Source organism: Hydractinia symbiolongicarpus, chromosome 14, assembly GCF_029227915.1.
Source record: "Hydractinia symbiolongicarpus strain clone_291-10 chromosome 14, HSymV2.1, whole genome shotgun sequence".
In the NCBI taxonomy this organism is placed as follows: Eukaryota; Metazoa; Cnidaria; class Hydrozoa; order Anthoathecata; family Hydractiniidae; genus Hydractinia; species Hydractinia symbiolongicarpus.
Genome location: NC_079888.1, coordinates 2,607,479 through 2,634,283, shown reverse-complemented (window position 1 = coordinate 2,634,283; position 26,805 = coordinate 2,607,479). Strand labels below are relative to the sequence as shown.

The following is a 26,805-nucleotide window of genomic DNA, read 5'->3' as shown; positions in this document are numbered from 1 at the left end:
AGGAGGTCGGCAAAATCAATATAATTTGACAATATATGACATCTTTAAAATATATGTTTCAAAAATGTGTTCAAAGAGTAACCGTTTTCTTCCAACCTCGTCTCCAGAGTTTTTTATGGCCCCTGAGCCGTTATTAGGGACCGCTAAATGCCATGGGAACGAGGTTGTTCACTTTTCTTATCCAACAAGAACTTGGATTTTTCAAATCCAAGTACATATTGAATATTGCGTAAGGTTGATTTTCGCTTAAGGTTTTCAACTCGAGTTTCTAACGTTTCTAACGATGATTTTTGCGCAACTTTGTCCCCGGGGTCTTGTGGCCGCTGAGTCGTCTTTATAGAGCAGCCATTACCACCGCTATCAAATGAATCGAAGTGGCCAAAAATCCCGGAGACGAGGTTAATTTTTGAGTTTATATATATAAAAAAAATCTTGAATAATAAATACTTAGTTTGTAGTCTGAAACAGGGCCGGAGATACTATGTTTGGATTGGACGCCATAAGAGTTTTCGATTTCGGACCCTCTTTAATACCTTTACATTGGTTCCTTTTGGGTATTTTTTTTTGGTTTTAATTTATAGAAACTCTTTATTATTTTAATTTTTATATAAACAAGGGGGCCTCCTCCCTTCACCCCTGGCGTCACCGAACATGCAAAAGTTATCTAAAATTGTTTTAGACTGGAATCGAAGTTGTCTAATTTATATGTGTTGAAACTATATTATTTATTTAAACATCTTTGTTGTTTATAGTCTCTACGGGGAAGATCAATCATTTTACTAACAAAGAAGAAACAAAAGACATGATCAGCCAGTTGAAGCCTTTTGAAACGAACAATGTTTATTTAAATATATATTTTGTTTAACTAGGAGAAGGTATGAGATATAATTAATATTCAAGATAAGCTCATCGACAAACGAAAGTAGCTGGAAAAGTTTTGATAATGGCGGGAATAAAAATTACTAAGGACTCGTATAAGGCGTTGTATATAAAATTTGCTTGGCAGATTTGTTTATTTCTTCTGACGTTAAACATCGCGGCAAGTATATTTCAAGCTATCGAGACCAGAGATGGCGCACAGAGTAGCGAGCCTACGAAAACGGATATTATTTCAAACTTCAGCAGCACACATAATGTGTCACGCGAAGAAATTTTAAAATTGTTTGAGCGTTTAGAAGTTTTTACGCACATTGCAGATCACTCTATGACGTATTCAGAGGGGTTGGTACTTACCTTGTCATTGTTCTACACCATTGGTAAGTTTATTTCACCAAAGCAACCTCATAATCAGGGTTACTTGTATAACCACAGGGGCGGCGCTACAATTTCCAAAGTGGGGGAACTTAGGCATAATTAGAGATTTTGAGAGTTTGGGACAATTAAAAAGCGAAGCGAGTTGCCGAAACAAGAGTCTTAAAACACGTAAAACGGCTATATTTACTGAGATAACCTGCAAGTTCTCTGGTTGTACAACATCAATTTTCATGCAGTGATAAAAACAGTTATTGGCCAAAAATAAAAAATTATTACTTAGCAAAAAAGTGGGGGGTTGAACCCCAGCCCCTTAGTAGCGCCGCCCCTGAACCAAAGTGTGACAAAAACAAAAGGGTCTATTATCGAAGACTTTCAATGAAACCCTGCGGGTAGTGAGATATTGACTTCAACAGTTTATTTATGGGTATCTAAAGTAAGCTCTTGCCGTCCCGTTACAAAAAAAGAGACAAAGAGTGCGAGGGTCGAGGTTGTGCGCGCCCATGTACGGAGGAACTTTGTAAACATTCGCAACTCATCTATTATGTGACATCACTCGTCTAAACATATTCGCACCTTGGTTGGTGTGACAGCTTCTACTGATTGAGACATTCTACTGACTGACTGTGAAACTCAACTATAACAATATCTTGTTTTGTTTGAATTGTTGAATAAGAAATAATTGTTAAATTATTAAACAAAATAAATTTTTATTAACTTCAATATTAATAAATAAATAAATAACAGATCGTGTATCAATAAAAATGGTGAATAAAAGTCGCCCCCAGCGCCTTTTGTCTGGGCACTGGAGACGAGTTTGATGTTGAACTAAAGTTTTTTTGTAATTTTCTTTTTTTACACACTTTGTTTTTTAACTTTGATAAGAAAACACATCACAAAATGTTGGATTTTTTTAACATAGAACACACCGTTTTCTTGCAGCTTTTACTAAACAGGGACGGCAAAAATAAGCAAAAATGCAACAATATGATCTGTCATGATTTGTAGTTTTTTCGCGGGCGTTTTTTAATTATGAACAATTGTACAGCAAAAAATGAAAAAGAAAAAAAGTTATTATATCGCTTGTTCTAAACAATGCTGCGCGTTAGTGTATGTGATTATTAGGCATCCTCGTTTCCAGGACATCATTTATAACATATCCGATATTGTCAAAACAGGAAGAAAAAAGAAAAAGAAAACGAGATTGTAACAACGGTTTTTAGTTCTACAAAACAGTTCAGTTAGTGACGCCTTTTTTATTGGTTGCAAAAAAATATTTATACAAAGTTGATATTGATTCACTTTTAGGTTGGGGTCACGTGACACCTATTACAACTAGTGGGAAGGTCTTTGCCGTCTTCATATCATGTGTAGGCATTCCTATTACATTCATGATGCTGCTGTCTGGTGGAAGGATCCTGTCCCAACACATCCTAGACGTCATTAAAATTTCTCAAACTCAAAACCCGACGAAACTTAACAAGTACAGCGAAAACAAAATTCACACGTCGTCAAAGCGAATGTTAACGCCGATACTGCTTATCATGTTTTTGATTTTCACCTTCTCATCTGCAGCCATGTTGCAGCACTTTGAGGGCTTCTCATTCGGTGATGCATTGTGGTATAGCTATATCACCATGTCAACGATCGGACTTGGAGACTACACACAAGAGCACGTCATTAGAAGCGGTCACCATGGAAAGCGTGCTGGTCTAATGATTTTCATGTTTTTTTGGATTTTAATTGGAATGATATTTCTTGTCGCCATAGTTATATCTATATTATCTAATGCAAACAATATGAAGTTGAAAAGTGCCAGACAACTTCGTGCTTCTGACGAGAACAAGAATAAATTGTTGGCTCGACAAGATGATTTAGCTGAAGACGATTTATAAAACATCATTTTTCGCCACTTTATAATTGCAAACATAGCTTGGAAGAGTACAAAGAAATATGTGATGTGTTTACTAACCCTGTGTAGTTTGCAAGCGTTGTGTGCCATTGTCGATATTCTTCACTTTTTTAAACGTAACGAAAGAAGAGTACTTATATGCACACAACTCAGACATGAATTGTCTCTTAACTCGTGCTTGATAAAATGCTTCTTAAAAACAAAACGAATACATGTTGTGGTTACATCGCCAAGACAAAATTTCCAGTGATGTTGTTAAAGTATTCTGTATTTCACAGTCTCGCCTGTTGCTTGCTTGTTTTTTGCGTTAACTTACTAATCAAATATCTACTGTGGTAGACTCAATTTACATGTTGGCCGCTCAATCAGCCTGGTGCACCAATCGGCATCAAACTTTTAATCACATTTGTCATTGTAATAAAATTTGGACTTTTTATGTAAGAAAAATCTTTTTTTTTCTTTTTCTATCACTTCATGTGGTTTTTTGCTTACAAGCTAGATCGTTTTTTGAAGAGTTTAAACCTCATGTCGTTTATATAAAAAAATCGTGTATTTTAAAATGAAAGAAACTGTTGTCCTTCCTTTTTAATGGACAACATAAAACTTATTAACTTAATTAATAATTTGTTTTTTACAAAAAAAATTGTTTTTCCTTTTTCCTTTTATTGTTTTACATAAGGGCTTAGGATCCTTATGAAAAAAAATTAGCTATATTTTAATGACGTACGATGCAAGTTTATACTGTCCTAATGCACTTTAAAAAATCACGTCAATAATACCAAAAATGTATTAAATATATTATATGACCAGTACACAGTTTATATAAACTTTTTATCCATGGGTTATATTTATGCAGCTATTTATTCTAAATTATATTCAGAGTGAATATAAATAAGAAAAGATTGTATCTCCCTTTTTCCTTCTCCCCCTCGTTTCCTCCCCTTTCGTCTCCATCCCATCGCCCCCTTCTTTCTTCTCCACCCCTACCCTCCTCTTCCTCCTTCTACCTCCAATGTCGACGGTCTGTGGAGGTTGAATCAGTTCCTATTTGTGTATTTACTAATAGACTTTTACCCGTGCGTACGGTTTCCATGGATATCAATTTTCACTTAGGTGTTCAGATGGTATGAACGTACTTCTGAAATATTAATAACACTTTGTCTGAAGAAAAGATAAACACTAAATAAACAAAGCATTGTTTTTAATAAGATTAACGCCAGTTGGCGTTTCAAGGAGGCCGAAATACCAATATGGTGTCTATTAGTCATAACTCGTGACCTTTGAGATATGAAGATGCAGGACCATACGAAAGAGAATTAAATTTCTTATCCAACATACAACCCTACGCCTAGATGAAGAATTTCAAGTTACGTGTTAATTTTTTTACATTCATCTATTCACTATTTCTTATAATTTAAAGGCACATCATTAAAGCTGGAAAAATTTGCTGTCTACAATCTCACTTTTGCATACATCAACTTACTCTTAACCTTTTTGAAATAACACTGCAATCCTTACGTGCAAATGCTTGCAAGTCTGGCAAAAAATTGAGTTACTACCATCCCTATCCATTGTAATAAGTTTATATTCTTAATAGCCTTTATCACACATTCTGATGTTGATCTGCATAGCTCGCCCCTCTACTGCATCATTGGCAGGTAAATTATTCTAAATCCAATAAAAGTCAGTGCTAAGCAACCTAATGACTCTTCCAAGTTAGCTTCTTCTTCTCTTCTGTGCTAGCCTAGATACCTCCCACGTTACAAATACACTTCTCTCTTACAACATGTTGATTAGTCATCTTCATTTGTTTCGCTATCTTTAAGTAACAAATTTGCTATCTTGATCAGTTCTCTTCATTTATTTTGTTATCTTAAAACCCTCATTGCCCTGGTCTTTCTTTCTAAACACACTGCTGTACGAATACAATACAACGTTTAGTTTCTAAGTTGCTATTTTCACAATCACCTAATTTCCACTTTTTTCCTCTCTAAGTATTGGTCAACCTCCCTGTTTTTACTATCAGGACTGCCAGTGTCTAGCTAATACTTTTGTCACAAACAAACATCGTCAGGGTGTGACTATTATGGACCAACTGCTGAAGTCTTACACTAAATTGTTCTGCTACAATTTCCAACGAGGCCTATACTGTTTTTTTACTAAGACAATATTACAAGCCAGATATAGCTTTCCCATGCAACTTCTTGTCTGACCTTTTAACCAGAAAGTAATCAGTCTTCTCTGTTTCTTAATTCATGTTGGAAGCCCTTATGTCTGTTGCCATTCCAAACTCAAGTAATCTCTCACATTCCTTTTTCCTGCTCCCAAATACATAGCCTCCATGAACATATATATAACCTTTAAATGACTTATAAACATGACTATTGTGCAATTGTCGATCACTTTCTCCTAACCTTAATGTTATTGCTATTTCGTGGAGCATAAACAGACACAAAAATTCTATTGACCATTATAACACTTTATGAGCTTAGTACAACTATTACCATGTATAACATCTATTACTTTTTCTACCCAATTCAATATATATACATAGCCGTCTTGCATATTTCTATAACCTTTAGATGACTTATCAAGATGACTATTGAAGGTGCCACCTACCATGACAACCTCACTTTCTTTAATCCTTGATGTTACTGCTATTAAATCCATACCGTGGGGCATAAAATGACAGCAAACTTTAATACACAACTATTACCACGCATAACATCTATTATTTTGTCTGCCAACTCTAAAATAGCTGATATCAGCTGATAACTCCCGTAAATCTGAAGCTCCAATTATTATTATTATTATTTCCGAATTTATATGCAGGATGAGTATGTCAGTAAAAAATACTGTTATAAATATACGTCCTGTTTATGCATACGTTAAATCTAGTTAGTAATATATATTTAAAATGCAAAGAAAAGTATTAAACTGAAAAAAAAAAAATCTCAAAAACTCATGGGAAACGCAAAAATTAGCCTAAACGTTCAACGACCAAAAGAAACAGTGGCAGGAAAGAAGTAGTTGCCATCGAAAAGAAATAAAAACTAGTTTACACATCACACAATCACACAAATAAATCAATATAACCAAAAACTAAAAATTCGGCGAACTATCTCGACAAGTGTAACTCAGAACAAGTCGCCATAAACAATCTAAAAGGTATATTACGAGAAGAAATTATCTATACTCAAAATTTAGTAAATTTTTACTAAATTCATGTCCACTCTGCCAGATCTCCTTGGGCAAGGAGTTGAAAAGCCTAGCTCTTTGAAAGAAGAAACCCGACCGAGCAAACTCAAGTTTCATTTTAGTAATTTTTAAAAGAACATTTTGATTTCTAGTTGATAAATTATGGGAGTTTAAAGTAAAATAATTATCAAAATTCGAGCAACAATCACCATCCAAACATTTTTTTACCAACTTAACAGCATGTTTTTTAATCATGTCTGATGTGTTGATACTCGCATCTTTTGTTATCGTTATTGCTCGTCTATCCAACGATCGCAATTTTTGTGATTGTGTTGACCAAGATATTTATAAGATGTAGTCACATTGATTGTTACTCCGTCAAAAACCAATGCAAAGTCAGCCTTTGACATTGATAATCTTTTTGCTGTCCCAAATAGCACGCACTCAGTCTTTCCAGGTTTTAAATTAATCACAAGTTCGTTTTCTCGAAAGTATGAGCTGATGTTCTTTAAATCATTATTTAACTATTCTTCTATCTGAGAAATTTTGTTTGAAGAAACGTAGATAACAGTATCATCAGCGAATTCCACAACGTCAGCTGTTTTCAGAATGTCCGCAAAATCGTTAAAGAAAATTAAAAACAGTAGAGGTCCAAGGATAGAACCTTGTGGCACCCCACAGAAAACCGGATAAGGATCTGATAACACATCGTCAAAACCAACAATTTGTTTTTTGTCAAACAAATAGCTCTCAAACCACTGAAGTGTGACATTGCTTACCCCATATTGTTTTAACTTTTCTAGAAAGGTTGCGTGCCCAAGGGCATCGAAAGCTTTCGTCAATGAAATCAATTTAAGTCAATGAATATCATGCCAGTAATTTTTCCTTTGTCTGCAGCTTTTCTTATATCATCTAACGGTCGATCTCTTTTTTACGGTAGCCAAATTGCTTCTCTGACAGTAAATTGTTGGAATCTAAATATTCACTCAATTGATTGTGGACAGCTTTTTCCATAATTTCGGACAGCACAGGCAGTATTCCTTTATCAAGTTAGGAGGTAAATCATCATACCCAGTTGCTTTGTTACGCTTTAACGATTTCAGTTCTTTTTGGATGTACACTTTGCTGACATATGAAAACTCAAAGACTTTCTCAGTTCTAAAGCGATTCTGTTGTTGACGTTTCCAAGCGAAATTGACGAGTGGTATAAAACGATTCTTCAAATCCCGAGCAACAGTACTAAAGAAATTACAAAACAGGTTCAACAGGTTTTACTAACGATTCAGGTGTTTTATTGTTGGACGGAAAAACTGATTTTAAAGCTTTCCAAAATTTTCGAGGACTGTTTCGATTGTCGTACAATAAATCTTGATGGTAAGTTCTTTTTGCTTTTCGAACTAAATTGTTGCAGTGGTTTCTGGCAATTTTAAATGAAGTCCAGTCGTTTTTATTTTTAGATCTTCGCGATCTTTATGATTAATCTGCCCTTTTACTTCCTGTGTAAGCCATGGACAATGTCTTCCCTTTACTCGTTTGGTTATCTTGGGAGCATGCTTATTATATACCGTTGATTTAATATCTTTAAAAAATGTCCATGCACGATTTGCATCAGTCATATCATAAAGTGCATTCCATTCTTCCGATTTAAGATCACGGCACATATGCGATTTGTTGTATTTTGAATAATAACGACATGTAATAGTTTTGAATTGCTATTTAACGTGATTCATTTTACGCACGCATCCTATCATGTCATGATCGCTGAAATCTAATGGTGTTACATCAACCGTAGATATTAAACTTTTGTTGTTAGTTAAAATAATGTCAATTATAGTACTCGTATCTTCTGTCACTCGAGTTGGTTTAGTTATCAATTGAACAAAACTGAGCAAAATAATAAAGTCTTTTGATTCTCTGCATACATTTTTATTTCCGTAGTTAACATTGAAGTCCCCGAGGATTATTGTCTTAAAATTTGTATTGTTAATGAGAGTTAACATATCATCGAAGATGTTGTTAAAATGTGCGTGAAGATAATTTGACCCAACTTTTTGACTTTTTCTGGAATATTTCTATAATGATACCTTCAACTTCATCTCTTCCAAGATCTTTTCTTCGTTTCCAACTGATTTTTATCTGATATATACATGGCAACACCACCGTGGGTACCATTTGTTCTGTTCTTTTTAATGAACTTGTACCCCAGGATTTGATACAAACTATCGTCATCGTTAAAACTATGAAAATTAATATGTGTTTCGGATAGTGTTAATAAATATACGTTTTTATACAAACCAAAAAACGATTGGATTTTTCAAAACTATGTAATAAACCTCTGATATTTTTATGAAATATGCGTATTCCTTTTTTGTTTGTCAAATTCTCCATACATGGATTAGGACCAGGGCATGTACCCACATCTCCACATATGATCAACAAAATGTGTAACAACGATCTCGGTTTGAATTTCGAATAATTTTTCTTCTGTGTAAATAAAGATGATAAAGCAAAGTTCTCCTGCTCATCCTCTGCATTCATCGTAATACTAACACCATCGTTTGTACAAAAATTCTTTTTACTCACTCGGAAAACCGTAAGCCAAACTATGAAAATAAAAACTGTCAGCCACAAGGCAGTGACCGCACGTTCCGCCATCTTGTCGCGATGTATCAATACATCTGACTACACCTGACCGTAAAACATATTAACAGATTTACTTTATAACATTCCAGCTACCTCACCTGGTTGTTTATACTAAGATTTGCAATAGCTATCCTATAAATTAATTTTATCTACCATATGATGTGATAGCTGGGTAGCTGGGTAATCTGACGATACTTACACCTGACATTTCCGTACCGTGCGCGACACTTTCACTGCTCAAAGTGGATTTCCACTCAAAACCAAATTGAAACGGATAAAATCTGATTGGTTGATAAAATCTTCCGCTCTGATCCAAACTGTAGGTTGAAATCATTTAAAATTTTTATGCACATATAGGAACGAAAAGAATTATAAGAAGAAAACAACTGTTAGCAGAGATCTAATCATAATATTTTTCCTGATTCGTTTCAATCCGTTTTGCTTTTCAGTGGAATCCAACCTACAACCTTCCACATAATTATGTGAGACAAGTAGGTTTTCAGTGCAAAAATACCCCTTTGTATCGAATTCTCCCTTTTCTCTCCCCCCCTCCTGTCAATGTTGTAGACACAGGAGGAGTTGAGCAGACACTGGGGGTCACAACACTGAAATAGGGGGGGGGAGGGGGCTGTTTGTCTCACTAATTTTGTGGAGGGTTGTAGTTCAAATCCAGTTTAAGCAGTTCTTCTGATCATTCTTACGGCAATTAATGAAATATTTCTACAGCTGAATGCCCTTTAGCGCAAACCGTTTACAGACCGGACTAGACAACTCTTTTCTTCTTGACAGCGCACAGAAAGAGAAAAAGAGTACCTTGATTTTAAATTGTGAAACTATCACTGTGTGGCTTTTCGTGCAACTTCTACAAAACTCTGTCTCAACGTTCTTATAAAGTTGGTTATTATAAAAACAACTTGTAACATGGCACAATAAATTTGTGATAGATAAATACTCAGGGTTCAAGTGTTGTAGTGGTGCATCCTGATCGTGAACCCTACAAAAATCCTTTTTTGTAATCGATCTTGTGTAGAGCCTTCGAATATTGCAACAAAATTGTTGTGTATTAATTATTTTTGTTAATAACATGATCCACTTTAAAAAGCAATTTGTATAAATTCAAAACAGAATAAAACCTGGGAACAAGGTTGCGGCCACCCGAGAGAAAAGAATTGGTGACTAGGTTGTACAAGAAAGCAAGACGGAATAGGTAAACAAAGCGAAGCAAAGAAATGATGGCGTTGGAAGCTTTGTGAACTTGCGATTTGATTTCTATTTTGTTTGCATACCGTGGTGTACAGTGTATGCTTCGTTTGATTGTTAAACTGGACCATTTCGTGCCTTAGAAGTTAATGCAATCGACATGCGTGCAATTATTCTCTTTTTTGCCTCTTCTACTAGAAGAGTTAGCTATTGATGTTATTCAGGAATTTTTCTATTTCTAGAATATCACCCTTCTGGACAAAAACCCTGACATGAATTTAGCCTAAAAAAATGCCAGGAAAACCTGAGGCAGTTTTGCTGTGTTGTGTTGCATGCTAAGGTGTAAGGGGTTTAATTGCATTGGTCTCCTTAGCAATGATAGGGTTTTCAATGTTTATATTTTTATGGGATTCTCTTGTGCATGCGTTGAAAAAACCCAGAAAAATCAACAGTCAAAACAAAAGACCTAAAGTAGAGAAAGTCACATTATGGTTAAAAACTTTTATACTGTGGCTACTAAAATCTTTTCACTGTTTTTCATTGATGATCTAAATCTAAACTACATACAAGCTAGCTATATTCTAATTTCAAGATTAAAAGATGTGTTTACCGAAAAATAAAGTTTGGAATGAAATGGTCCATGGCTTACTGCATTATTTTGCCTCTCGATACACATAAGAGGTCTGCAGGGAATATAAACAACACACGTCATGATAAAAGCCGTCTAGCTAGCTATATAAGTTGATATTTCGGTGATGTCCGCATTTTATTGCATCATGATGATAAATCAAATCGGTATTTTATATCGACTATTTGTAGACAAGCTGATGACATGAAAACAATGTCAATGGCTAACCTAAACAAAACTTGCAGTTTAGCTCCATTAAAAATCCATCCATGTTCTGGTCACACCTTTTGAATACAATAATACATTTATATCATTCATCTAATTTCTGCAAAGAAAGAAATAAGAAGGATTGAAAATTTTAATTCCTGGATGCCCTGCAAAGGGAAAATTCTTTGATATTCAAACCTGAGCATTTCCCTGAGCTTTCATCGTACCTTTATAATTTTTATTTTCTGATGAATTATATTTTGTTTTTGGACAAGATTTTATTTTTTGACACAGCCTTTATTGTGTTAAATTCTTTAAAACTTGTCAGAATTTTGCTTTTTATATCAGTCAATGCTTAGTCTCAGTTTAACACTTGCTTTTGAATATCTTTATATATATCTTTTATTTAACCTTTATGCTAAACCATTCTGTGTAAATGTTTCTCGTTTTTTATTGCCTCCGTTGTGAATCTTGTTGAAAACCCAGGGCTTCTTGTTTAATTTTGAAGTTGTTTATACAGTAATGAATGAAATTATGAATCAAATCATTCATTGAGATGCAAACAAGGCCACTGTCTGGCACATGTTTTACTTTTAGTTACTTACAAAACAATTAAGTTAAACTTTATTAGCTTGATGTAATCTCCAGAATTTATTGTTCAATGGTGTGCGGATATAAGGAAAATTAATGTAGCAACATCAACAAAACATATAGGAAGAGAACAAAAAAATTTAAAAAAAAAATTTATCAGTAAGACATTAAGTATTTAAAAATAAAGTTATAAAATGGCAAATATTTTATTTAAAATGAAGAGAAATTGTTGCAACATAAAATAAATTATAAATAAATTATTCTCTTCATCTCTTTTTCAGAATAAGGATAAGTTGATAAGCTATAGATAGGATAGAAATGGTGGCATAAAGGGAGAGTTCAGATGACTTTTTACCTAAAATTTTGTCTAAAATTTCTGGCCTTCTTCCAAAGACTTTCACGCTTTTCTTAATTTACACAAATAGGTGAGATTCACTCATTGACACACATGTTGCTCTTTAAAATGCTAACCCCATAAGACGTTGCAAAAATTTAATTTTGTAATTCCCTTAGGAGTTAAGAGAAAGTCAAAGTTTCTTGTACATGAGCAGGAATTAATATAAATATTTTTTTAAACTTACGTCTTTCCAGTTTTGTTTATAAAATATTTTCTTAAGAAGAAAACAATTTACATTTTATCATGTCTGTTTAACTTTTGTACTATGTTTAGAAAAAATGTCCAAAACTTCAGACCATCCACAGGTGCAAAACATGCTTCCAGGTTTACACAGTAGGAAGCCAACTGAAGGTTTACATCCAAGTATGGCTTATCAGCGACCATTTTCTGATAACCCCCTTGCTCATAAAATAACAAAAAGGAAAAGGTTTGTTTTCTGTTTTTTTTATTTCTATTCACAAAGAAGTTTAAATTTTCTCATTAGAAGTCCTCAAATCTCCTCAAATTTAACTCTATAAAAAGTGGCAATGCCCATGTGTTTTTTTAGTTGAGTACACAGGATGAATTATTCTTATATTAACTGTTATACTCCTAGGGAATCAGTGTCTGGTATCGAGCCTGTGAAACTGGTAAGTATTATTAATTCCATTTATGTTAACTGGTATGCGATTGTGTGATATATAATGTTGGCATAAACTCGTCCATTCGAGAAAGAAACTTTACCAAACTTGTTGAGAGAGGTGAGCAGAGGAATTATTGCTACAAGATATACATGTATACATATATAACCTAGAGATTTTAAATCTTAAAAAATTTTCCCTCCACATCAACCATGGTTGTGCCTAACAAAGACTTTATTTAGGCAAATGGTGTAACCAAAAAATCAACACACCGATGAATGTAAAAAGGTTTTTCATTTGTTACAAATGTTAAAAAGGATTGTGTATTTAGTTAATCGTATAATTTACAATATGGTAATAAATTTTTCCCTACTTTTCCAAATGAACATAACATGTTTTACCAATGCAACAAACATTCCTCAGAACTCTATCCATTTGCATTGTCAAACCACATTAATTTTATGTAAGGTATAATATGATTTTTTTACTATTATCTCCATTAAAATTTATTTAGGCTCCTAATCCATTTAACATGACTGCCAGGAATTTCCCAAAACGACGTCACATTTTAAAAAATACATCTGGATTTTTAAATCGCACCAGGTTTGTATATGGCACGTTTGTTGTTACTTCAAACCGGTAAAACTTTTTTATTAACCTAAACTTCTTATCTTTATAGAGGCAATAATAGTAGTCCAACTAAAGCTTTAGAACAAGTGCGAGCTGCGTTACAACCAAGTTTGAATGTAGAAATTGAGAGAGTATTACACAGCTACCAAGAAGTATGCTTGATTTTTTTCTTATCCAGCAAAATATACTATGAAGCTTAAAATAACAACATAATTACAACATAATTCTAGAATAAAACAAAGCAATACATTCATGCTTGGTTTTCATATTTTCATAATAATATTTTCTTATAAAGATACAGCACTAAAATATATTTATTTTATATTCACATTTCTAATTATGTTTGACGAAGTCTACTATGTCATCAAAAGTGAGGGGCTGGTTATTATGCACATTCTTGTGTGTTTTTAGTTCACCAAGCCTATCAATAAGAAAATAACACCCAAGCAATAAATCACTTACCCAAAGTTACAATAATTTAGACTAGACGAGCAATCTGAATAAATACAATAAGTTTATAAATGCATTTTTTGTTACAAAATTATATTGGGGTTCTAAACAAACATTGAATTTTGTGGAGTTCATTTTTGTTTAGATGTTTCGTATGGCTGCTTATAACGTTGGTGACAACACTAAAGAGCCAGTTACTGAGGATCACATCAGTCATATTTTACGAAGAAGTTTGGAAGAGGTATGAGAAACAACTACAACCAAACACAAACTGTTTTTATGTATCTTTTATAACAAGAAAGTTTAATCAGGCTCTTGTCTTATAACATGCATGAAACATCCTTGTATACATTTTATATTTTATGCCTTTTATTTATAAACACATTTTATAATTATACAGACATGAGATTTTGACAAAAAATAAAGACACAACAGGAACATCCTATGGTTATGTTGGTGTGGTTATTTATGAGCACAATTGACTGTATCAGAAACATCTATCTATCTGTATCTAGCTTGTCTCTTACTATTTATTAAAACCTCCTGCAAAAACAAATTAGTTTTCAGAGCTTTTAAAGTTGTGTAGGAATTTGTTTTGTTTTTAAGGTTTTTTGGACATTTAAATTCCACTAGAACTCTGAGTAAAGTGTTGTATGTTTTTGGGGCATTCAGTCAGGCATTATTTAATTATTTTATTTTTAAACATTTTTCATAAATTTTAAAATTTAGTTGCTATATGCTCAATTATAGGAACATGTTTTTAGTATAGTGACATTTTTTGCATAATTAGCTAAACTTTCAAGATTAATATCTCGACAACCAAGTTTTTTTTAAAATCCAAAATTCCTAGACAACTTGCAAAATTCTTTCATTTGAGCTCTAGTTGCTTTATTTGCAATAAGCTTTAAGATCAAAAGAACATAATGTGTCTGAAAAAGACTCAAAGAATAAGAGCAGTCAGTCTCAGACCAGATTTTACTGGTTCTTATCCACAAAGATTATTATTTTTTCATTATGTTATGAAAAAGTTTGTGATTTATATATATATAGCCTGAATTTATAATGTTTGTATTTGCTTTATCTGTTGTTTCATGTGTTTAGGCAAAAAATCTCTTCCAGCTGCAAAGTGAGGGCAAAGACCCTAATCGTTCTCCCGATAAAAAAGACGAAAAGATTTGGACACCTGCTCGTCATGTTATTATCAAAAAGGTAACAGTGAAGTAATGTATACAATCAGCGTTTTTAGCTCTTAGCAATAGTACATGCATAATTTAAAAAAATTGACTAAAACTAAAACATTGTACCTAGTACCTAGTCCAATCATCTGTAGAATAGGGTGACAATGACTTTAATGTATTAGCATAATGCCAATAAGTCAAAATAAGTCAGCAGCTTTAATCTCATGGTAAAAATTTAGTAGTTTTGTCTGTCTAAACTTTAAACAAGCAGCTCATGTGTAAAATAATAAAACAAAAACAAAAAATATTTGCTGATCATTAGTCCATTTTGTATTTGTATTTTATTTTTGTAAGGACTCATACCCCAGAAAGGGGGTATGGTTTGTGTATGACTCCTTAAGAGGGGTACTAAATTCTAGATTCTTTGGATTAAAAGGATGTTACTTTGATGCCATCACCACTTGACCTTTAATTACTTGTAAGAAAGTTTTCAATACAATAACAATTTGTTAACATAAAATATTGTGAAGTCATGAAGCAATACCAAAGTTTTTTTCCAAATTCATTTATATGTATAATTTACCTGCAAATTTTGTTTCTTTTTATTTCAGAAGAAAGTAAAGAAAGAAGAAAAAACGTAAGTCCACTATCAAACAAAAAATATGTTGGGCTTGATTTTCTCGGGGCAAAATTATTCATCCGACAAAATAAATGTCATCTGCAGAAAATTTTGCCACTATGTATTTTCAATTTTTATTTTTTCATTCTATTAATTACCAACTTTATTTTTGTGTTTGTATTTTCACATAATTCGTTGAGAAAAAATTTACAATGGACGTAATTGTTTTTTTTTACGCCCGAAAAAATTAGGCCACTATTGTCCAACATCTTAACCTTGACTAAATATTTTTAAACAGGATTATTTTTTTAATGCTCACCAACCAAATTAAAAATCTTACAAAAGAAATATGACTCGCTATAACAAATTAGTTTTTCATAAAATAAACCATAAAATAAAAAGTGTCTTTATCTAGTTTATGCAGTGCAAATCTCACCTACATTTAATGGAAAATTTCACCCTGTACATCCTTTCAAAAAATTTATATATTAGCAAAGTTAAAATGTCTTATTTTCTAGTGAACAAAAAGACAAAGATAATTTTGATTATCCACCTGTAAGTTACTATTTTTTCAAGAATGCTCATGTCCTGTTGTTGTTGTTTTCCGATGACAAAATTATGTTACGAAAAATCCTAGTGTATCTTTTCCTACTTTGTGTTTTATGCAACTAATGTTGTTTTTACCATACAACTATGGTATTACAGTCTTTCAGCATGAACAAAACATAATGAAACAGGACGGTTAATTTCACCACCACAAAGTAATTGCATTCTGGTTGTTCCAATATTAGAGTTACACATTTTGAACTTGTAAAAGTATATTTGTCAATGTTCACAGCGGACCTTGAGTTATTTGGTTAAATAATAATCCCGAAACATGGTAATTATTGTTGCATCATCATTTTTTCTAAGTTTTTCAACCTTTGTTGTCCCTGACATGGATTATTTTGCTATGACGCCGCGTTTATAGAATATTACTAGCAAATTTTGGATGCTCTCTTTCTGACCTAGGCATGCCGCTGTGATTTAAAAATGGTCTAACTATTTTTTTGTCAGTACAGAAAGTGATTGTGGTGTCTTATCAGATATACAAACGTACATTTCATTTTGTCTAAATTGTCCCTTTTCTAATCGTATGTGATTGGAACATATATTTTTTTTCGTATACTCGGGTTACCTCTAAAATCTGGAATTTGTTAAAATGCCCTAGAATTTAGTGTGTAGCAGTCCTGGAAAAAGAATCTAGAAAGTCCTGGAATTTCTTAAAGTATCCAGGAAATTAGCGTGTAAAAGTCCTGGAAGAAATGATAAAAGGTCCTGGAATGTTTACCATGGTGTTTTAATGATAATTAAAATGTGTACACTGACATTTCACAATTAATGTTTAAAAAATTGTGGTATATCCACATGTAATAATTTTTTTAAGCAAGAAATTTTTTTGAATTCGCCAAAAATTTATCCCCTGATATATACCAAAGACAGTCTTTCGTAAAAATGAATATTCACTCTTAAAATTTTCAAATTCGCGAAATTTTAATATTATCGGCGTAAAGTTGTAATGATAGGAAAGGAATGCGAATTTAAAAGAAAACTCGATTGGCAGTTTTTATTTTTCAACAGATTTCTAACATCTGTACATTTTACTTCTGTTTTACTTTCTACTAGTTTCTACTTTCTATTCTTTTGTTAGTCTTTTTTTTCCTTTTCTCATTCGCTAAAATTTATTCCTACAAAAGATGATGTAAACACTTGATTCTCAAAAATTTATTCTCGCAAATAGAGAAAATAATCTAAAAAATAAGTTGCGAAAATTTCAAAAGCCAAAATAGTAGCTGCGAGTAGCGATGGGCGAATTTCCGTGAATCTTTGTGGGCTAAACAACATTCGTGAACATGGAAAACTATTGACGACACTGTGTTAGATAACAGATAGCTGTAATTTTTTTGTGTTTAGCCAAACTTCTTTTTTGTCTTTCTGGACTCAATCTCCGTTTACCATTATAGTGGGATGACGAGAGAATTACAGAAGAAACTGAACTGATCATGGGTGTAAAAGCTAACAAGTATGTACCTGTTATAGCTAGTTATCCTTATGAGATGGCTATGTTTCTTGGCACTTTGCTCCCGTTATTCCCCTTGTTGATTTTTATTACGACATTGCTTTGTGCCGACTGTTTTAACGACATGTCTCGATTTTCATTGCCACAAGGCTTTGTGACAATTGCTTTCGACCTACAATGCAGTGGATGGCCATAAATTATATTTATTTATATTTTGCAATGAAATATCTTTCAAAATACAAATAAAGTGCTCCGTCCACAAAATTTAATGCCTGAAAAAATATTTTATTGGGTTTTAAAGTGAAAACACATTAGTTAATCATATGTAAAATTTAGATCTAGGTTTAGTTAAAGTTAGTCGAGTTCTACACTTCACTCACTGTAACATCATTTTTAAGAATAAACCATATTAATAATTATTCCCAGAACTAAAAATTTGATGTTGTTACTTTAGGAACAAAATCTATTGAAACGTGGCTCATTTTATGTCACTGATTATTTCAGTGTATTTTTTTTCAAAATGTCATCTTCCAAATGGGAAAATAAATTACCCTCCTAAGAAATATTTGGGCAAACTTTAAGGTCTGCACATCAGGGACCCACAGAAGCCGCTCTGCGGGTCACAAGAGTGAAAGGGTTAATTAAAAACGAGGTTTGTAAAATGCTGCAATATATTTGGCTTCTAGTGGTCACACAAATATTTCTAGGTTGCATTTAATGCATCTCAAAGAATTGCTTGTATTCCCAAAGGTTTTATTAAGCTTTTAATTTTTTTGGTTGGCAATTGTCCTAAATAACAAACAATTTTGTTCTGAAATGTTCTGGAATTTACATTTTATCTTCTGTGGTCATCATGTAACTTTTGATTTTCATCGAGATTAATGTGAAGAGATTAATGTGTATAGGAACATAAGGCGATGCTAGTGAAGGCAATACGTGACAAATCATTTGAGCATCATGTTTTTATGTTTAGAATACTTGGTTATGCATCAGCTCGAGGGCGATTGTATATACGTCACCCGCAGCTATTTAAGGTTGATATTTCTTGTTTTGTGTTTTCAGTTTTGATCCTGTGTATTGTTTCAATGACATGAAAACAATCAAAAATGGTTTTAATAACTAGTATTAGTATAGTATTATTCACCAAGATACGACCTGTAGGCTCAGTTACAGCTTCCAATAAAGTATGAAAAACAGGCGTGTCCACCTTGAATATGTGAAAAGAAGTCACTCTCTTTTACATAAAGATTAACATAATAGCATCATTTGCACAAACTTGCTAGCCCTATGTGACAAAAGATAAGGCGGACGAAAATTAGACCCGACGCCAAATAATTTGATGGGCCGACGGATAATTCCAAAGTGGTCACACTTTGGAATTTATAAAAAATCCATTTTATGTAAGCACCATAAAAAAATTATCCTATGGCTGACGTTAACAGAATAGCTTGTTAAAATCCATTTCTGCAAATTTGGTGCATTTGTTATAACGTTTTTGGGTCATTTAGAGCGGTAAAAAGATGGGTTACTAGCAATCTTGATATGTCCGCAAACTTTTAGCATTTTGTTGATCGATAACAAACATTTGAAATTAATCAAATTGTTTGGGGGACGACGAAAATTTTGACCGAAAAGGCTTAGGCTAAAAGGTAGCTAATAATAGACTTATATTTAGTACATGGGTGATCAAGACGATAAACAATGGTTGTACGAGAATGGTCATATGCCGATGACAGGCGGCAAGGTTAGTACGGAACACTTAGTTTTGAATTTTTTATGCTCAGATTTCACCTGTACCTTAAGAGAAGAAATTTTTGCGAGAAGAAATTTTCGCGGAGGAAATTTTGGCGAATTTTGCCCTAATTCGTGAAAATAAATTTTGCGTTATACCAGTAGTTCTTTATTCGTCAAAAAAATTTTTTCGAGAAATAAATTAAAAATGTCTATTCGAGAAAATTATTTCTGCAAGAATTGACAATCTCCTAAAGAAATTTTCGAACCATTATAAAATCTACCTTTGAATTCTAAAAGATCTAAATATATGTAAAACACGTTTCCATATTCTCAGATTTGCTGTGCGAAAGATTCCCTGATAGCTTCCATTTGTTAAAATTTCTTTTGCAAAATATGGCTTTCATTCTCCGCAATTTCAGTTTCTTCCGCAATTTTCGGCCCTGAATTTTCTTCCCCTGATGTTATCGTGTTTCTGTTACATTTCTCGGAAAACATCTACCGATGACACAGTGGTCGTAACTCTAGGAGACGTGAGTCAAATTACAGGGAGAAAGGTAGTTTCCAGGACAATGCCTTTTTCTGGGAAAATATATCTCATCTTTGATCTCTTCAGCTGTCATTACTTACTAATAAAAAAATTCGTTTTATTTCAGTTATTGGCTTGAATCGCGGATTTCCGTGAAAGCAAAATCTTTGCGAAAACCATTTTTATTCAGAAAACACGCAAAAAATATAAACATAAAAAATGTGTTCTAGTGAAGATGATTTGGTAGCGTTCTCGCTGAATCAACTGTGTTTTTGGCGTGTGGAGATTACATTTGATCAACTGATTAAAAAATAGAGGCTTTAGGCCAGGGGAACTCGAACAATTTGAAACACTGTGACACAAGTCAGTGTAAACATTGTGCAAAAATATGACTAAAAATATGAAAATGCGTGTTTAAATGGAAGTTCTTTTATAATTGTTTCGTTTTTTGTTCAGGCGTTCCTCATGCTTGCTGATGACATTCGATTACTAGCTACAAGTCACCCTGACTACAAGTACGTTTCATGTTGTCTGTTAAATATAATTTTATTTTTAATTCTCTTTATTCAGACTTGCTACTCTAGTATGAACCAAATCTTTGCTTCTAACATAATACGAGAATACGAGGAATGTTGTAGCAGAGTTACATACGTCAAACCTTCCTCCAAGGTCAAACGTACTACAAACCAATTAGCTATAACTTCATCTGTTCATTAGGTCAAAGTCAGGCTAAAGCAAAGATTCGATTTAGGATTAGTTTTTATGTAAGCATACATAACAACGTATCCACTTGTATTCGTTGCCATATATTCAGCATAAGGGCTTTCTTCTCTCGACCTTCCTAAGCAGCTGTACTTATATTTTGTTCTTGTACTTTAAATGGGATTAAAGTAAATCTGAGAGAATTAGCCCATGAAGGGTACAAATGATTAGAGTTCGCGAATGTTGGCGTTTTCAGAAATTTGAGTTAGCATGTCATTGTCATGCAAAACAGCTAAAAGAAGACAAAGACCAGTCCGAATTATGTGTTGTGCGAATAACCGGGAGTATATCGTGTAAAGTTTGGAGTGTTTTTTTGTATATTTTGTTGTTTTATTTGGTTAGTGGACAAGTTTAATAGTCTTAAAGACAATTGCATTTTTAAAATGTAAACATTGATTTTTTTTTGTTGTTATCAACAGCTTGTTTGTCAACCCTTTCACACGAACGCCAAATAACTGTTATTCTTATTTCAAATTTTTATTTTTCAGAGATAACTTAGGTATCAAACCAGACGATGTGAAAGGTTTCGTCGTTCCAGAATCTTTCCGAAAAAAAATCAAATTGTTTATGAAACGTGAGTAGAAACACGTCTTCATTTTCGTTTTGTTTTTTGCTTTGAAATTTTATTTGTGTGAACACCCAATTTATGCAATTTACTTTGCGTATTCAATATAACTGCGCATTGCTCTCTCTCTCTCGCAAAGTAACGTTAAGACGTCAGTATAGCGTTCAACATCGATGTGACGTTCAGTCGTTAATGTGACGTTCAGTCGTTAATGGGATGTTTGGCGCACGCTTTACATTGACTGAGTAAATGCTGATAGATTTTCAAAACACGATGATTATGTAAATTTATGAAACGTGTATAAGTTTTAAATAACTATATCTTTAAATCGTATGGGCTGGACAGCGAGAATTAAATTAAATTTATATTCTTTATTTCATAAAAATCCTTTTTTAATAGCATACTATACTTCTTATGTGAACAGCATCTCTGACAAATGTTTTTCCAGTTTTGCCGTTAACCCAAACCTAGTCTTAACTATTCAAACTTTTTGTAAAACTTGTCTTAACTGTTCAAACTACTTGTAAAACTTATCCTATATGTAAAACTTGTCTTAACAGTTCAAACTACATGTAAAACTTGTCTTAACTGTTCAAAGTACTTGTAAAACTTGTCTTAACTGTTTAAACTACATGTAAAACTTGTCTTAACTGTTCAAACTACTTGTAAAACTTGTCTTAACTGTTCAAACTACTTGTAAAACTTGTCTTAACTGTTCAAACTACATGTAAAACTTGTCTTAACTGTTCAAACTACATGTAAAACTTGTCTTAACTGTTCAAACTACTTGTAAAACTTGTCCTAACTGTTCAAACTACATGTAAAACTTGTCCTAACTGTTTAAACTACATGTAAAACTTGTCTTAACTGTTCAAACTACATGTGAAACTTGTCTTAACTGTTCAAACTACATGTGAAACTTGTCTTAACTGTTCAAACTACTTGTAAAACATGTTTTATCTATTTTGTTTTAGGTCAGGCTTTGATCAGAGAGACGAAACAAGATTGAACAAGTGTCATCGAGCAAAATTTTCCTTGCATATTTTTTCTCCATGAACTGCTTTCTGCTTTGTTATCTATGGTATTAAGCTTGGCTGGGTGTTACAAAACGAAGAGAAAAACATTCATAGCCTTCTTCTCAAGCCAATTTGGAGGGTTCGTAAGAAGTCACCATTTACAAGTATTTTTCTTAGTTTCATCAACTTTTTCTGGACATAAGCCCCGTCACATACCTTGAGATATAAATTTTAAATGCAAATGTAAATTTTAAATGTAAATTTCTGCTGCTGTGTTTAAATTACGTTAAATTTTTACATACCGGAGGTGCGCTCGATATGTTTCGGGAAAGTCTAATAGGACAACGTTTATTATCCTGGTGGAATTATCGGATTTAACATTCCGACAGTTTTTGTAGCTACTTTTATTTATTAAAGAGAATTTTTTTTAGCACTGAATTGATTTTAAAGGTTGTGAGAATGATGCAACCTTAGCAACCTTTAAAAATTTAAAGATATATCTGTTATTTGTTCAACTAAACTTCCATCGTGGACGTGTATAGAGTATGCCAGGATGTCCACTCTGTCAGGTCTTGTCGGACATTTTAAAAATATAGGCAAAAGGAAATTTTAGTCTTTTTGTAAAATGTGAAGAGTAGGTCAGGAATTTTAGGTTTAGGTTTATCTTCATTTTTCACAATAATGACAAGGTTTAAATTTTAGAATTGTTTTAAAAAATTTACATTCATTTTTTACAAATCAGTTCTACCAATATGTTTGTTATCAAGATTTACATTTTTAAAGTAATCCAAGGTTCCAATAGAGGGAAATTCTCGTCGAAAATAGTTTGAAAATTAAAGAAAATACCAGGAATTGTAGTCAAAAATAAAAGTCGAAAATGAAAGAAAAGTAAGAGTTAGTATTAATTGAACACTCTGAAATCTATTTCAAAATCCACTCTGTGTTTTTGAGTTAGCCTTGAGAATAATTTTCATTGCCGCCCGCTATATACTATTCTTAAATTTGATTCGTGGTTCCCTCATTCTTTATACGGAAACACTAACACCTGACCATCGAAGTGATAAATTCAAAAGCATAACTTAACGCTCGCACCGAGCAAGGGAGATATACAGTCTTAGTGCCTGTTACATACGGTCAATATAAAACATTTGTCAACAATGTCAGGCCATTTTTTATGCCATTTTACAAAAGCTTACAATACAAGGGCGGTGCAAAAATAACCAGTAATGTAAATTTAATATTTGATAAAGTTATTTATTAAAAAGAAATTTTATATCAATCTTGTATGTATTGACGATGTTTAAAAAAAAGGGTGGTAATAATTATGTGTATTACTTCTGTAAGAAGCCCCAAAATCGAATCAAATCTAAAACAATCTGGAAAAACTCCTACAATACTTACTATTCCCTACAATACTTACTATTCCCTACAGTACTTACTATTCCCTACAATACTTACTATTCCCTACAATACTTACTATTCCCTACAATACTAACTATTCCCTACAATACTAACTATTCCCTACAATACTTACTATTCCCTACAATACTTACTATTCCCTACAATACTTACTATTCCCTACAATACTTACTATTCCCTACAATACTAACTATTCCCTACAATACTAACTATTCCCTACAATACTTACTATTCCCTACAATACTAACTATTCCCTACAATACTTACTATTCCCTACAATACTTACTATTCCCTACAATACTTACTATTCCCTACAATACTTACTATTCCCTACAATACTTACTATTCCCTACAATACTAACTATTCCCTACAATACTTACTATTCCCTACAATACTTACTATTCCCTACAATACTTACTATTCCCTACAATACTTACTATTCCCTACAATACTTACTATTCCCTACAATACTTACTATTCCCTACAATACTTACTATTCCCTACAATATTAACTATTCCCTACAATACTAACTATTCCCTACAATATTTACTATTCCCTACAATACTTACTATTCCCTACAATACTTACTATTCCCTACAATACTTACTATTCCCTACAATACTTACTATTCTCTACAATACTTACTATTCCCTACAATACTTACTATTCCCTACAATACTAACTATTCCCTACAATACTAACTATTCCCTACAATATTTACTATTCCCTACAATACTTACTATTCCCTACAATACTAACTATTCCCTACAATACTAACTATTCCCTACAATACTTACTATTCCCTACAATACTTACTATTCCCTACAATACTTACTATTCCCTACAATACTAACTATTCCCTACAATACTAACTATTCCCTACAATACTTACTATTCCCTACAATACTAACTATTCCCTACAATACTAACTATTCCCTACAATACTAACTATTCCCTACAATACTTACTATTCCCTTCAATACTTACTATTACCTACAGTCTGTCTGTCTGTCTGTCACGCAAAATGGTAGCTGCTCAAGAAGAAGAAGCACGCAATGCGGTATAAAAAGGACGGGCGAACCCGTAGATTTTCCACAGGCTAACGATACTAACCATTTCCTACAATACTTACTATTCCCTATAATGCTATTCCCTTTTCCGAAAAAAACTTTATCGCAACTTTGGTTAAGCAGAAACACAGGAAACAGCCCGTCGTTAACACTAGACTGAGTGCTTAGTATAGGTAAACCGTGTCGCCCATGTGTTTAGGCTGAATACCCCTTTTAAAAAAACTGTATCGCTACTTCAATTTACATAACACAAGATACACTCTGTTGTTAACACTGGACTAAGCGCTAACTATACGCTTACTTACCATGTTGAATACCTGTATAGGAGTCATATCCTTTTCAAGAAAACTTATCACAGCTACGGTTTAAATGAAAACACATGAAACAATCTGTCGTTTAAAACGGGCTGGGCGCTTAGTACAGGTAAACGTTTTTGCACCCGCTTAAAGGTGTAATAGCCTTTTCTAAAAAACTTTGGTGTAAGTAAAGACATGGGAAATAGCCCGTCGTTACCCCGTCTAGCTAAAAAAATCACTCTGCAATTTTATTTTTCGGAAAACATTTTCATGACAGTATTAAAAGATGTAGCTACCACCTAACCGCATTTAGCAGAAGAATTTGATTAAAAATTTTGTTGTAGCTATAGCCAAGCTGCATTTATGGCTACTTTTACTCTTCAGCCAGAGGTAGCTAGAGAGCCACAACCCCAACATAAAAATAAATAATAGTAAACAAAACTTTAAAAATATAAAAACAAAGAAGGTTAGCTTTAGCTGGCTTCAGCATGATGCTGCATCGAAACCTACGGTTGTAGCCAGAATCTTAAAATTGGTTTATAGATTTACACATGACAAAAAAAACCGAAATAATATTTTCATCTTGGGATGTGAAAACATACAACAAATAAATATTTCTATAGGTGCAAAGTATTTAAAATAGAAAAAAGCAAAGAAAACAGACTTACTAAGATTAACGCCACAGCTTTTAAAATGGCCGTAGTTCAAGTTGTTTCCTATTTCTTTGTCCGTAAAAATCGGGTTCTGCCGGAATTTTCCGAAAAAATCTGTGCGCGCAATCATTTTGAATAAAATAAGGCTATTTTTATAGAGACTAATAGACTGATATAAGAGAATATAGAGATCACACAGCATAGGGCAGACTAAACGCTTGTACAGGTACACAGTAGACTCCCGGTAACTCGAACACCAGTTAACTCGAACTTTTATTAGCTCAAACTGTTTTTACGGTCCCTTAGACATTTCTTAATACTTCCTTATAAAAAATACTCGTTAACTCGAACGCCGGATAATTTGAACATTCGTTTTCCCGAACCATTTTTTGGTACCCCTTAAGTTAATTTCTTCCAATAACTCGGATGTTTTAGTGTTTAAGTAGAAAATAAATGTTCCAAAAGTGAATACTGGTATGTAATGTAGCCAGAAATTTCGAAAAAGCTGTTTTTTAATGGTTCTCATTTATGAACAATGTTCCTTTTGATGGCAATATGATTACAAAGAAGGTTGGGTAGAAAACGTAACAAAAGTTACTTCCTTACAGGTTACAATTCTCTGTTTATAAGTTCTGCTTTTGAAAATGTCAACCATACAATTTTTCCTGACAGTTGGATAATTTCAAGATTTACTTTTTGCAGTAATAGTGATAATGCATTTTCCATAGGTACCGTAGAAAATAAAAAATCGTTTTAACAAACTTTTCATTTTTCCCTAACAGCATATGGCTAATCATTTTTCCATTCTTAACAGCGACGGCGTATTTTTGGTTTCCAAACACTTTTATAAATACCAACATACCAAATTTCTTTCAGTGATAACTTACTAGATTTTAACGTTTGTAAATTTTACAGAGTTTAAAGAAAATCGCTTTAACACGATTTATTATTTCATTTTTGTCTAAGTTCATATTAACGAACTGTTGTCGAACTGTTTTCTTTGGTCCCTTGGCCACAATGCGTACGCAGTTCGTATTTAAAAGGGCGTATAAGAATATTGCAACTTTCATGACAGTATTAAAAGATGTAGCTATATTGCAACTTCCAATTAAACCACCCTCCCACCCGCTCTCCGATATCCAAAAGCAAAAAAGTTCCTGTAAACGAGGTTACAGCAAG

The 26,805-nt window shown here is 33.0% G+C and overlaps 2 protein-coding genes across 2 annotated transcripts; both read left to right on the top strand.

Moving 5' to 3' along the window:
• The first annotated feature begins 297 nt into the window (after positions 1–297).
• Positions 298–4,081, top strand: LOC130625811 (potassium channel subfamily K member 9-like). The gene is made up of 2 exons (XM_057440926.1): positions 298–1,256; positions 2,560–4,081. The coding sequence occupies exons 1-2, from the start codon at positions 944–946 to the stop codon at positions 3,144–3,146; spliced, it is 900 nt and encodes a 299-aa protein (XP_057296909.1). The 5' UTR covers positions 298–943; the 3' UTR covers positions 3,147–4,081.
• Positions 4,082–12,263: 8,182 nt separating this feature from the next.
• LOC130625601 (deoxynucleotidyltransferase terminal-interacting protein 1-like) lies at positions 12,264–23,508 on the top strand. Its single transcript, XM_057440700.1, has 14 exons — positions 12,264–12,454; positions 12,623–12,656; positions 13,162–13,250; positions 13,327–13,429; positions 13,873–13,968; positions 14,829–14,936; positions 15,517–15,542; positions 16,043–16,079; positions 17,528–17,586; positions 18,557–18,617; positions 19,259–19,327; positions 20,300–20,358; positions 21,094–21,179; positions 22,145–23,508. The coding sequence occupies exons 1-14, from the start codon at positions 12,306–12,308 to the stop codon at positions 22,177–22,179; spliced, it is 1,011 nt and encodes a 336-aa protein (XP_057296683.1). The 5' UTR covers positions 12,264–12,305; the 3' UTR covers positions 22,180–23,508.
• The last annotated feature ends 3,297 nt before the right edge of the window (positions 23,509–26,805 follow it).